The sequence below is a fragment of the Dicentrarchus labrax genome, unplaced genomic scaffold (assembly GCF_905237075.1).
Source record: "Dicentrarchus labrax unplaced genomic scaffold, dlabrax2021, whole genome shotgun sequence".
NCBI lineage: Eukaryota > Metazoa > Chordata > Actinopteri > Moronidae > Dicentrarchus > Dicentrarchus labrax.
This window is the reverse complement of record NW_026136714.1, coordinates 20264749-20278898: the sequence shown is the minus strand read 5'-3', so window position 1 is coordinate 20278898 and position 14150 is coordinate 20264749. Positions and strand designations below refer to the sequence as shown.

Here is a 14150-nt window from a genome sequence, read left to right as displayed (position 1 = left end):
ACTTATCATAGGTGTGTCGACTGGTTTTATTTGTTTCACAGGCCTTACTGGCTGGTTTCTCTTAAAATCTACATCCTATTAACTCTTCTAACCACCATGACATACCCTAACATGCCTCTACTGCTGTGAATGACCCTGAGTGAGAGTACTGGTTAATCTATAAATATATAATGCTGTAAATTTAGAGGGAATTAAAACAAACCCAACAGTAGTCGCTGGTTAAAAGCTGGGAACTTCTACCTGTGTGTGGACACAACGTCTCTGAACTCTATGTAAGTCCTTCAGTCCTTCATAACTAGCAACATTATCTCCTTCACTGCATTAATAAGAGCATGTTCAAATATGCAGGTCCCAATCTATTTCTGGTCCAATTAACCTACATGCATAGGGGAAAGATGATCAATCACTCTGTCAGGGTCATTTCATGAAAGATGGTGGGAAAGCTGCTTGTTACTATAATATTATGGCGGAAGCACATTTAAAAACATTTAAAGACCCCAGGCTTCTTTGGTTCAAGGTATATAAAATCAGTGTAAGTTATCTGATGTGCACATTTTAGATCCTGTTGTGCATTTCTGTAAAATTAAGACCTCAAGCGCTGTGGCTGTGAAGTGTGCATTTTGACCTACTTGTTATCTAAGAAATCTAAGGTTTTACTCTTGTTCTACTTCCAGTAGTAGGTGGCTGTGAAAATAGCACAATCTAACAGCAAGCCAGCACATATGCATACAAATATAATCATAGTCTGAATGAATGATTTATTCAAATTTGTTATTTTATTCAAAATTAATCTGTAATGTATACATTTATTATTTATTTGTGGCTCTCCTTTTCATTTTCTGACCATGATGGGTTACAGTGGACCACAGTTAATTAGTTTTTACTCGCTACCATATTGGACAAGGCCTGTTGAGCTAAAATTGACTCTCATGAGAATATATAAACTTAATATAAATGTTAATAGATCCTTGCAGCTTGATCCCGCCACACAACAGAGTGGCAGAATCAGGCTACACAGTAATTCCTGTGAAATTTCTGAGCAGTGACAGCTGCAGGATGCACTTCAGGGACAAGCGACATCTGCTGGCATCCTTGTCTTGTGAGTATCTGCGTTTGAGCAGTGCATACCTGGGTGGCAGGCCCTCCAGAGCTTTGTTCAGGCATTGTGGAGTGTTGTCTGTGTCTGCTGTGGAGAGAGGAACATCTGGAGTGTCTGCTTTGGAGTCACCGTCACATTCTCCCTCTGCATCGCCTTGTAGGCCCAGCCTGTCATCACCATCTGCCTCCTGTTAGGACAAACACAGACACACACAGGTATTCAAATGCTGACTTGAGATAGTAAGCATTCACTTGACAAACAGGTCAGTGTAGAAAACCCGATAGCAGAGCGGTTAACACAATGTGATAACAGGAAAGGAGAGCATAAGCAGCAGCATCCTATCAAGAAAGAGAAAAATGGTGTACACTGTGAGCGCTTCTGAGATGCAAACGGCAAGTAAATGTTGCGGTAGTCAAATAGAGTCCAGTCTAAACTGAGAGGAGGTATACAGCACCGGGCAGACGGCAGTTTAATTAGGCCAGAGTTTAAGTCTCTCACCTGGGAGGGAGAGGAGACTACAGAACTGGTGCGTGTGTCCTCTAAGCTTGGCTGGGATTCAATTAGGTCTCCAAGTGCATGTGGAAGTGTGTGTGTTTGTTTTTGAGTGTAACAAATTTCCTCTTTTCAACTGCCTCCAGGTATTCAAAAACCAAGTCAGTGACTTTATTCCTACAGAATACTGGCTACATGAGGACTGTGAGGTTCCAGATCATTCTCATACGTTTTAGATTGACTGAACATACAGAAGATTGAACAACTGTTTGGTGCAATATTGTCTTTCACCACCCACATCCTGTCACAAAATGTCCATAAAAGGAGAAAGTTTTATTCCAATCTGATCAGGAAGCTGGAGGATTACTGGCTGAGCATGACTGAGCTGAAAGTCTACACCTGGTGTCGACAGGTTAACAGGCTGCTGCCTAGGAGGCAAACATCTTTATTGGTGTTGATGAATCTTTAATCTGGATTTAAACACACACAGCCTCTACACTCGCATGTGCACGGCTTTCATTCTGTTGACAACACAGACATGTTTTCTTTAATGTAATATAAAATGAGCAAATGTAATAGAGAGCAGTGTGATCACTTTGTATAAACCCGTTCATCATCTGATCCTGGTCCTCTTGGGTTTCCTGTTGCAACTACAGAATGATTCACAATTCACCATCTGGTTTAGTTCATCCTTCATTCTTCGCTTTCATATAGCAGTAATTTATTTCAAGTACAAATACGAGATGTCATTTTAATTTCACCAGTTTTTTTAAACTGGGTTAAAAAGATGGAGTCCCACACATCTGCTCCAAGCAATTGACCAGAGTTTCAAGTAAACAAGGTCCTCTAGTAATAATTACAACTCAAAAATGGGCTGCTCATTATACACCAAAAATAGTTTTAAAATATTGTACTAAATATATATTTTTTTACCATTTTGTAATAACTATTTTCTTACAATAAAGGACCTGTGCAAAATTATATAAACTAAAACATAATGAGCTCTTGATGTTCAGCTATGTGACACACAATATATACAATCACAGTCAACGTCAAGATGTTGAGGCAACAGAAACTCGGCATCGTCCTTGCTGCTGCTAAGCATTTAGAAAATGCAGTGGTGTGGACGTGGCCCGAGACAATCCAACCTCATTAATAAGTAAGTAAAGTGGCATGCTAGAAGTTAAGTCCAACACTTTTGTTCTTAAGTTAACACCAGTAATGGTCTATCATGTAACAAAGCAGCGAGTGCAGATGCTTCCTCTGCCCAAAAGAGGCTATTTTTATAACCAAGTGAAATTCCTCCTGGGCTCACACACAAATTGTGGGAGATTAAGTTTCCTTTTGCACTTGAGAGGCTCGCTGATGCTCCTGGACATTTTTTTCCTTTCATGGTTACTTTCACTCAAACGTTGCTAAATACGGTCTGTGGGGGCATCAGGGTTAAATCAGACAGCTTTTCATTTAGAAATAAGGTCTCTGATCTTGGTCAGACACTGTAATTAAGTGGGAAGGCGCTGAAAGTGGGAGCAGGTTGAGGTTGTGACGGAGGGGGTCACTTGAGTTGGAGTTCAGGAGAGAGGAGGTGTAATTGAAGATTTCTACTCAGGTTTTAATGAGGAAACGTTGAAGCCTGCAGATTGAAACTGTGGAAAGCTGCAGGGTCCTATCTGGAGTTCAAATTGCATATTTTGACTGAAAAAGAAAACACACTATTTCGCTTTTCAATTATCACAGCAATAAGAGAACACCAAACACAAGATAAATGTTGTAGAATTTAGCCAGCCACACATAAATATCATTAGAACAACTCTGTAAGAAAGTCTAGATAAAAATGCACATTTTAAGTTTTATAATCTATCGCTCTTATAAAGTTATAGCACAATTTTTTTATGATTTTATTTAACAGATTTAAAAATTCTTGAGAATATTTTAAACATTAATAATCTATTAATAATCTTGTCATTTATCAAGCAGAAATAGCAAGTATTATTTGGTTACAACTTCTCAACTATGAGGATTTTCAGATTTTCAGACTGTTGTTCGGACAAAACAAGCAATTTGAAGACAAAAAATGACATTTTCTGATATTTTTTAGGACTGGATAATCCACACATTTTTGATTACGTTTTACGTTTTAGTAAAATGCGAAGAACGTCAGAAATGAAAGCGAAAGGACAAAGAGGTTACTGAGAGCTAATGAGGTATACTGTAGTAAAGATGGGAGGGATGAGTCTTTATTTTTAATCACAAAAAATGACACAAGGGTCTGAAGTGCTTGAAACAACTCTTTGCAACAATTTGTGCAACAAAAGCCCCAATCAGGACGGTAAGCTAATATATGAAAGTATCACTCAAAAGCAGCAGCCACTTTCATTGTTTCACTTCTCTCATTATCTCTCATCACTACCAACAGCAGGTTGTAGAGAAGGCAAACTTCAATCTGCCAGTGACCGGTGGACAATGGTATTGTATTTTCTCACAGCGGTTGCACTAATACAGTTGATATACAGTTCAATAACTGTTTTTCGGGAACACTAAACAGGCCTCAGCTTTGGTCAACACATTACTTGATACACACAAATGTGTTACATGCAGAGCCACAGTGTTATGGCCTAATCTGGGTGAATGTACCCAAGCCTGTTAATTAAACTGTCAAACACCGTTAATCTTTTGTTTATTTAGGAAAGTACACTAACTGCTGCGCAAATACTTTACAGTCAAACACTTCAAACAATGCAGCAAATCTGTTTGGTAACAATCCAAGTTATGCTATTGGTCATACGTCCTGGGCCTAACTACCTGTAATCATCACCAGTAAATACAAAAGCACTGCTAATATAGTAGGAAATTAAACATGGAAAACAACAACTACTGTCTGTGAGCCACAGAGACAGTAACTAGAAGCAGCATGACTGTCCTTGCAGCTCAGCTCACCACCACTATTGTCTGTGTCCTACTCCTCCTCCTCCTCCTCCTCCTCCTCCTACTCCAGCTGGCTATTAATGCCTTCTCTGCAGAGAGGCGGGAGGAAGAGGAAGAGAGAGGAGGGGATCAGACAAGGGGACAGGTGACAAGGCGCTCAAGCAACCACCGCTGTGTTCCACTCACCAGTACCTGAAGCAACACACTCCCACCACTGCACCACTGCACCCCCTTACAAGGGTGTTTTTTGGTCTTATCACTTACTAACACCAATTTACACTATGAGCGTATATATGAGCAGGTTTTTTTAAATATGGATAAACCCACTAAAACAGGCGATTTTCCACTGCCAGTAGATGAGTTTGCTTTTCTGGTTTTTTTCTGATGCATTAGGTTCAACGTCAGAGACATGCTGGAATAACGGGCTATAAACAGTAGAAAGCAGTGTTTGTTACTTGCCATGGGCTGCGGGCAATGCCTCTGTCACTCAGCGTTTTCGATATGTTCTTCTATATTGCATTCTGCCAGATCTCCACAGCGCTGTCAGAGCTGGATAAAGTGCTAGTGACCCGTCTCCTCATTTCCTCTCCCCTCTCTCACCTCGCTGTCTTGCCAGTGATGCATCTTGCATGATACGAAGAATAAAATTGCTGTTGCATGTAGTCATGACAAACTACCGTGTCCACCTCGGTGTGATTTTATTTATACAGTCTATGGGTGTCGCATTATTTTTCCATCACTGCCGATCAGAGCTGGATGGAATGAAATACCTGTGACTACTGCAGAGCCATTTATGATATTAGTGTTTTTTCTGTCCAGTGTGAAAGGGGCTTACGGTAGCTAAATCTGAAAACAAAACAAACTATATCTCCTGTCTAGAGCTGAAGCAATTAGTCAATTAATGTTAGTCGATCAGCAGACAATGAATCACCAACAATTTTGATAAATAGTTTATTCTTTTAAGAGTTGTTTTTTAGCAAGAATATCACGTTCCATGTTCCCTTTTTGTTCTTTAGTAGTTTTTCTTAGTCTGCTTTGATAGTAAATAGAACATGCTGATCCAACATTTTATGGACCAAATGATGAATCAGCTAATCAAGAAAATAACATTTAGATGAATCATCAGTAGTTGCAGCCTTACTTCTGTTCACAGAAGTGTTACCACATTGCTTTTAAAAGGTTTTCCATTCACTCAAAAACATTAACGCAAAACATTAGAGTAACATTTGAGGAAAGAGTTAAATCTCTTCTTCTTACTTTTCCATTTTCCTGTCTCAACCAAAACCTTCCTGGAGAGAATATAATTGTGTTGTCATGTTTCAAGGTTGATACTGACCAATATACAAACATTTAACCAACCTAAAAGTACATACCTACCGATGTACATGTTTGTTTGTTTGTTTTTTTAAATAATTCCTCAGGATTGGAAAGAAATTGCACAATTATGACTAGTATTTAGAAATAGGACCGCACACAATGCTAAAAACACAATATTGCGATTATTGTGACAGAGATTGCGATATAATTCAAAACTAGTGTGGGAATGACCATTTTCAAATTCCAATTTTCACTGAAAAAATGATTAAAATGATTATGTATGATTTGGATATTGAACTTGACCATATTGCGATTTTGATAATACTGCGATTAATTGCAGCCCTGTTTAGAAATGCAACAAACGAAGTAAAGTCCTAACCCATTCACTGAACCCTTGACCAGTTCTTTTACTGTCTTTTGCCTTTCATAATGGCAGAACTAGTAATACTGGTATAGAAACTGTTTCAGCGTTAGTGGAATAACTAGTCATGCTAGCTACTAAAGCATGTAAACAAAAACTTGTTTTCTGTTCTGTGTGTGTTTGATAATGTGCATGGCTATAACACGATGCCAAGAGCAGTACAGTCTGTAGGACAAGCTTAAAACAACCTAATATGGTGGTGGTATTTCCTTAGGTAACAGTAGAATTAAAAAATACTTTTACAAGTATGATAACTTTCTGTCTGCCGCTTATGAGCTGTCAGTTGCTTATTTGGATGACAACAAAAACATGTCACCACCATGGCGACAAGAATTTCACTTAACATACCAGTATAACTTTTGAATTACCATAGAATCTCTGAACAGGCTCTAGAGGTAGATACAGTCGACAGATATCACCAGCCACAACAAAAACCTGCCTGCACTGGTGAATGAACCCTGAAAATCATTACAAACTCAACCTAAAAAAAGGGGTGCAGTTACTTGTGCTGCAATCAGCCACCATCCAGTGAATGTATGGGCATTTAGCTTGCCTTGATCCATTGAAAGGAAGGGTCAAGAACAGTGAGAGGCTGATATTGAGAAGGAAAACATAGCGACATTGTCACCACAGTCTGCACACCTGAGGTCCAGCCCAGCAGGCAGCAGCAGCAGTGTCTGGCTCTGGTCCATATTGTTGGACAGATTAAAAATGGTAAGAAAATTTCAGCTCTACAATGTCATTCATGACTTTCACCTTTGTCAGAATCTTGTTCCAGACCACTAAAGCGTCACCCTCATCAGCCATTGATTTAGTTTTTTTTGCCATTCCAATAGGTCTGGTGTTGTGCTTATTAACAGCCGTTTTCCCGGTTGGAAAAACAAGTGAGTCAATCAGAGCTTTATCAGTAGGAATAAGAATGGGGATGTTATCTTCCGTTGTAGGAGCCAGAAAAGTTATTGCAGAAAAATAAGATGTATCCATGTAGTTATACAGGTTGTTGAAATCCCTGGACACCAGTTTTCTCTGAACTTTCTCCGATCACCATGACAGATGATAAATTACTGCGACTTCTGTTTTGATTAAAAATAATGTCAACATAACAAACGTGTCAGTCACTACTGATTGGGTAAGGAGAAATGAGCCAATCTTCCCAACAAAACATGTATGGTATGCGGAGCAGGTGTGCCTCGGAATTATCTTATTACTGGCTACACCTGCAGCACGGTGAAGGGGTGTGTGATGGATGCAGGAAGAAAGGGTGCTGAGGCTGCAGCATTATCAAAAACATTAATGGATAAAAAAGTGTGTGATGCAGAGAGAGAGAGAGAGAGAGAGAGAGAGAGAGAGAAACAGAGAGACAGCTCATGTGGATGAGTGAGAGAGGGGAAGCGTATGGACAGAAGTGTCGACATAATAAAAACTTTCTTTGGTCATGAAGTCTAATGTTAGGAATGTATGATGCTCTGCAGACTGGAGTCTCTGTTAACAGTGACAAACAGACAGATCCGCATTGTACACCCATCTCACTGTGCTGCATCATTCTAAACTTTGATGAACTGGTCGTACGCGCTACTTGGTGTAGCCGGTTTCATTGATTATACTGGGAGCGTGGGGCTGCAGCATTTGCTGAGAAAGGTCTGCATACTTTTCAAAGTAGCCCGCCCATCAGAGGAGCATAATGTCAGGAAGAATGATGAAGTGACAATAAAATAGCAATTTAGTTTGATTATCAGGTACAGCTGAAACTGAAGGTCATCTGGCTTAGTACAATCTGACCTCTTGGAGGCGCTACATTAAAAGTCAGGGGATCATCAAAGCTAGTAGGATTTATCTGTGGAACATTGAGTACAATCCATCCAGCAGTAAGAGATTTCATGTTGGACAATGACATTACTAATGCATGTTACTATTATAGCCAACTGTAACGCCTTTACTCCACTGAGCTAGAGCCTGAAGACAAAAACAAAGAAAATAAATGAGGTTATCTGAATGCAGAGCCTCAACGTGAAGCAGTACAGACTCCTCTGCTGTCCAAAGACATTTCTAACTAGGGCTGTGCAGAACGAAGCTGTGACCAGCAGAGCGTTAAACAGCCTGCTGCTACCACCACTGCCACTGGTGCTGCTGCTGGAGGCTTTAGGGACCGCCAGCCGGCCAGCAGACAGCCCACCAAGGTCAACTGTCATGTGGAGTCTTGAGCAGCCGCTAACTGTCCAGGCAACAATATGCAGGACCATGAGGGGGAGAGCAACGGTGTGAAGAGCATTGGGTGAATGTGAATCAATCGCACACTGCTGGGTATGTATGTGTGGCTGACTAATTAATGAAAGTAAATATTGGCCTTGCAGATAGCACATAGGGAAAGTGTGAATATATGGCTGTGTGTGACCACTTTCGTTAGCTCTACACTTTTTTCCGACTATATTAAGTATGCCTCATGTGAACACGATCTGGGTGTTGCTGCACGGTGTGTGACACAACAAACTGATCCTTGAACCTCCCAAATAAGACACAGATAGGGCTGACTCATGCCTGTTCAAACCCTGTCAGCTCTGCACTGAAAGCATGCTTCCTATTAAGAACACCAAACAAGCTGACCAAAGTTTTCATTAACCATTATTTGACCAATAGGTTTATTTCTCACTTTCTGAGTGTTTGTTGATGTTTTATACTTTCAAAAGAAAAAAGGAGAAGATACAGCCACCATAGTCAGTTACAACACTAAGGGGGGGACAGCAGTGCATGTTCAGTTTCAGTGTTGCCCAACATTGTTCTTTTGGTTTCTCGGGGTGGATCACACTGACATCTCAGGGCTGAATCATAGTAGAAAAATGTATTTTTCATCAGCCGTACATGCTAAAATTAGGCTCACAACATTTTATTAAGAACCACTTGAGGCTTGTAAACAAAAGTCACATGGGCTCACAAGTAGCAAATAAACACGGCTGAGGTTTGGTCACTTGTCATCCTGCCAGGTTAGAGGTTTTGGAAGCAGGAAGCCAAACTCCAGTCTGTTATCCTGGATGAATATGATAGCCTTATCTGTGCTCTTTGATATGCAGCAATTGCCCAATCTAATTTTTTCATGAGGAAATGCTGACTGTGACTCCCCATCCAAGTGTCAGTGTCCATCTCCTTTTACCCATAAACTCTTTCTTTCTACCGAACTATTTTCACTCCTAACTGACAACACAGCAGTTATCTTTAGAAACCAGAAACTCACACTTCAAAGCATTTATGCAACTTACACTTGAGCAACTGCAGTCAATCAAATAAAATGTTTCGAATGTGCTTGATGTGAAAGCCCCCATTAATAGGAACCAGGACATAATCTAACATCCCCCAGTAGCTGCTGTATTCTAATTTCTCCGACGCCAGCTGGATCCTTTCAATAGCCTCCAAATAGCAGCTTGCTGGTTGCAGAAGTGTTTGCAAACTCTTCTTAGCCACAAACATTAGAAGCCTTTATCTGCTGGCAATTTGCCAACCTAATAAAACACGAGAGGATATAAATGACCTCACAGAGGAAACCTTCTACTCAAGGCATTGAGACAGTCCATTAACATGTCAGCTTGTGTGGAGGCTAATTTGTGTGTTGTGAGTGTGTCGTTTGTGTTAATGAAAAGTTAACGAGTTAAAAAAAAAGTGAAGTTAAAGAGGTTAAGAGGAGAGCGACAGGAGAGTATTAACTGCTCTACTGTTTGTGTCTATTTGCCCAAACAGCCAGTGTAACAACTGTATAGATGTTAGCTATACGCTAGCTAACAATGAATGCAATAAACATTTGTGTGTGTGTGTGTGTGTGTGTGTGTGTGTGTGCTCAGCTAATATTCTGACTGACACAGAACTCACCAAGAACTCCCAGCCTCTTTTATTGTTACTAGCCCTGGGATTCACACGCATTTTATTTGCAATTCGTGTTTATACATTTTCAACTTGTGCAACATGTCTTCACATCAATTCACACCGTCCCATTGCTTATGTGTACGTGTATTTTCTTTAACACTACTCAAAGTTAAAAACTCTGGTTTCATGACAACCTTAATATCAATAATAAAATAATAAGAGCAGTTTATCAGAACATTTAGCACCCTAGAAGTGACACAAATGTATTTTAAGGAGTGTCAGGCAGAAATTAAGACTGGGCTTATTCTAATTATTATAATAGCTCCTTACGGCTTATTTACTAAAGGAAAAACAGCTTATTTAATTTACCGCCCAGTGAAAGCATGGTGGGGCAACACCTCGCCAAAAATGGACTTTGGAGGAGGTGAGGACAAACAAGTTGGGACACTAATGAGATGTCAAGTGTGCCAGAATGACCAAACCGTAAACACACACACACACACACACACACACACACACACACACACACACACACACACACACACACACAGGCAACAGTAACCAGGAACAAATACATATAGATGTGCATGTCACGTGGTCAATGTATTTCAGTTCTACAAGTCCATCTGTTTTTAGTACGAGTCTCCAGTGGGAACTGAATCATGTTGCAAAATACCTGTTTTATAAAGAAACTGTACATTATTTGTTAGCTTCTTTAACACTACAATGATCCTGATGTTTGAATAGTTTGTTTGGGCTTGTAAATATTTAAATAATTTGTTTGATCACCTCGCTGCCTTTGTGGACTTTTCTTAACTGTCTCACTTCAAATATACGATGTCCCTGTAATGAGTTTGTGATTAAGTATGTATGTAAGGAATGTATGTAAATATCCATCCACAGGTTTGCATTCGCATCTATTGACCAAAACTTGGGAATAAACAAGATACAGTAACTAAATTATTAACTAGTAACTTCAATGATTTATTCAGATATAAGTACAGGGAACAACTAGCAGAGCTTCCGTGGTGGACCAGAGTGAGTCAATGAAGTGATGATGTTCATGAAAGGTAAAGTTATTAAACTATATTTATTACGTAGAATGAAAAAAAAAACAATTTGGGACAATGGTCTAGGACAGCTGAAAGCAGAATTCACACACTGAAGAAAAATAATAATTTTGAGCCCTGGTTCTTCTTCTTCTTCTTCTTCTTCTTCTTCTTCTTCTTCTTCTTCTTCTATGGCAGTAAACTGAGTATGTTTCTGTTTTGGACTGAAATTCAAAGACTCCTCAGGTATCAAGGTGATATGGAAATTTTGGTTACTGTGTCAGCACACTTCCCTACGAGGTGACCTTGTGTAAAGCAGGCATGCAGCAGCACATATATGATTTAGAAAGGAGGTCCGCAGAGTTTCTGGGCCATTTTGAACTCCTTGGCAGTTTCAGAGACATTATGCAGACCATCAGTGAGCGAGCTCTTCTCTCTGGGAGGCGAGTTAATCAGTGGGCCGGGTGGGATTGCTCAACGACTTCTACATACATTACACAGGGGACTGAGCTGTTAGATGGACTTAACTCTGTCTAACCTTTGAAACAGTCCCACTGAGGGAAAGACTCTGGGAAACAAAGAGATAGCACCATTCATTCATACAAAGATGGAGATAGTAAACACCCAAACTTACTTTGATTACATTCAAATATAACTTGGTTGACAACGGTCCCAACAGACCCAAAGATATCAAATTTACAATAATAAGAACTGAAATCAGTAAATCTCACAGATGTTTTGTATCTGAGCTCATTAATCAACAATCTAAAATCCACTTGTGGTTTCCAAGATTAAGAACAAACCTCCAAGCTCAACTTTTGGGCTAGCATTAACGAAAAGTCCTAAAAATGCTTTAAAAAATTTAAAATGTGAAAATTTGAGAGGGATCCCTTCTCTGATCCTCTTTCTCTGATTTCTCCCCCATTACAGAGCTTTTCGTCAGGGGTCTACAGATAGATGGTTCCCTCAGTGTAGCTATTATAAAGCCATCTGGGGAAATAATGTGATTCAGTCGAAAGCTCTAGAACAAGTGAGTAAGTGGCCCTTGAGTGGATTTGTCACCCGTTTCCAAGAACAATAATGAACTATCTCTAAGCTCTATCAATATTATTGCTTTATTGTTTTAGCACTACAACCACTCCTTAAAAACAAAGTAAAAAGCCATTTTTCACTATTTATCTGGCAAAAAGAAGAATCTTTTCAGTCTTTCAACTCACTACCTGTATGGAGTCAACACAGCAGAGAGTAAACGAGTGGCTAGTCTTGTTGTTGTCCAAATCAACGGGGAAAGAGGCACAAAACACTGGACATTTTAATTTTAAAGCACAAAACTGGACCCTTCACGTCCACCTTGAGGACCCCTTTGGTCAAGAGGCCCTCTAAGCCTTTCACCTGTTCTAATACTTACTACACAAACCCAAGTTGCAAGCTAAATATTCAGCTGACACATTCAAGGGTCTGACTAAACCCAACAGGAGGGGGCACGACATGGATTAGTCTAATTTATAATGCCAGCCACGATGAGGCCGTGAACCTCACACCAACCAGAAGTCGTTCTTTCTCCACACTGAGCGCTTTCCGTGGTTTCTGTGTTGATGTTGTTGCAGGATTACAGGAGGCAGCAGCTAACTAACTAGCTTATTTAGCTCCCCCTGCTAACCTGACAACCCGGCTAGCTTGGCCAACGTCTGACAACAACCGGACTAACTTGTTTGGAGGGCGAGGTCTCGGAGGGAAACTGCTGTTTTTATTCTCGCTGCGGAGCTCTTTACCTTGTCGCTGATATTGTCGGTGCTGTCAGGGTCTCCTCCGCCTCCGCCTCGCTTCCTCAGCTCCGTCATGTTTCTCGCTCGTGTCGCTGCCGGGGACGTTAATGTGTCACATAAGCCGACTCCGGGGTAAGGAAGGAGGAGGGGGGGAGGGAGAGAGGGAGAAGGGGATAAAATCCTGGGGGTTTTTTTTTTTTTTTTCAGATAAAGTGCTGGATTTTTAACCCGGTTTTGGCTCTAAAGCTCGGTCCGTGAAGGTCAGCTTTCCTGGAAGTCGGCCGGTGCTGTCAAAGCGCTGCCACACAGCTCGACAAGAGACTAACGACTCCACTGCGTGTGTTTGTTTATCACCGCAGTCTCCGTCCCCGCCGTCCCCTCCGCCCCCCTCGAAACACCGTCAACGTCGGCAAGTTGAGGACATACCGTTTCCGGCACAGACTTTCAAAGTAAAAGCTTTGCGGAGGAATAAGTTGCAAGTACTTAGATTTACGCTTCTTTCTTCAGTAGCCGGGTTAGTGATAGAAAGTTACAACCATCAAGTACATCCACTCAAGTGCTGTACTTAAGTAAAGCACAAATATCAAAAAAAAAATTTGAACTTGAGTATTTTCCTTTTCTACTCCACTACATTAGGATTTTAGTAATCCCACGGGGCTATTATTTTTTTTTTTTTTTTTTTTTTTTTTTTTTTTTTTTTTTTTTTTTTTTTTTTTTTTTTTTTTTTATTATTTTTACTAATGTTTTATGTCTTTTCATTTTATTGTTGTATTTTATATGTAATTTTGCACCTCATGTGAGCTGTTATGTCTTTTATTTATGATGTCTTATTCATTCTCCTGTACAGCACTTTGTTCAACGTTGGTTGTTTTAAAGTGCTTCACAAATAAAGTTGGATTGGATTGAATTGATACTTTCTAAAGTTAAAATCTTAAACATTTTAATGTTGAGAATTCAATACATCTAAAGGTAAGTGTTTCATCAGCAGATTTCATAGACCACAATACAGTTTATTTACCGGTCTGCTCTATGTTCAATCAATTCAATAACGTCTCCTATTGAGTGTAGTCATTTGAGCTATAGTGCTTTGAAGGAATGGTTTATTTTGAAAGACAAATCACACAACTTCCGGTCTCAGTCTGTGTTTCTGTAGTAATTTCACACAGGTCTGCTGGTGCTGCGGAGAGTCTCTCTCTCTCTCCTGTTCAGTCTATCTACACTGGTTGACTCAT

General features: G+C 40.0%; 1 protein-coding gene across 1 annotated transcript in view; it reads right to left on the bottom strand.

Moving 5' to 3' along the window:
* cds1 (CDP-diacylglycerol synthase (phosphatidate cytidylyltransferase) 1) overlaps window positions 1–13294 on the bottom strand; it is a 29318-nt gene extending 16024 nt beyond the window's left edge. Inside the window, exons 1-2 of the mRNA XM_051421917.1 lie at window positions 12925–13294; window positions 1129–1286 (exon numbers count right to left, since the gene is read on the bottom strand). Of these exons, the coding sequence (XP_051277877.1) occupies window positions 1129–1286; window positions 12925–12993 (227 nt within the window). The 5' untranslated portion in view covers window positions 12994–13294. The remainder of the gene's footprint in view (window positions 1–1128; window positions 1287–12924) is intronic.
* Window positions 13295–14150: the final 856 nt, after the last annotated feature.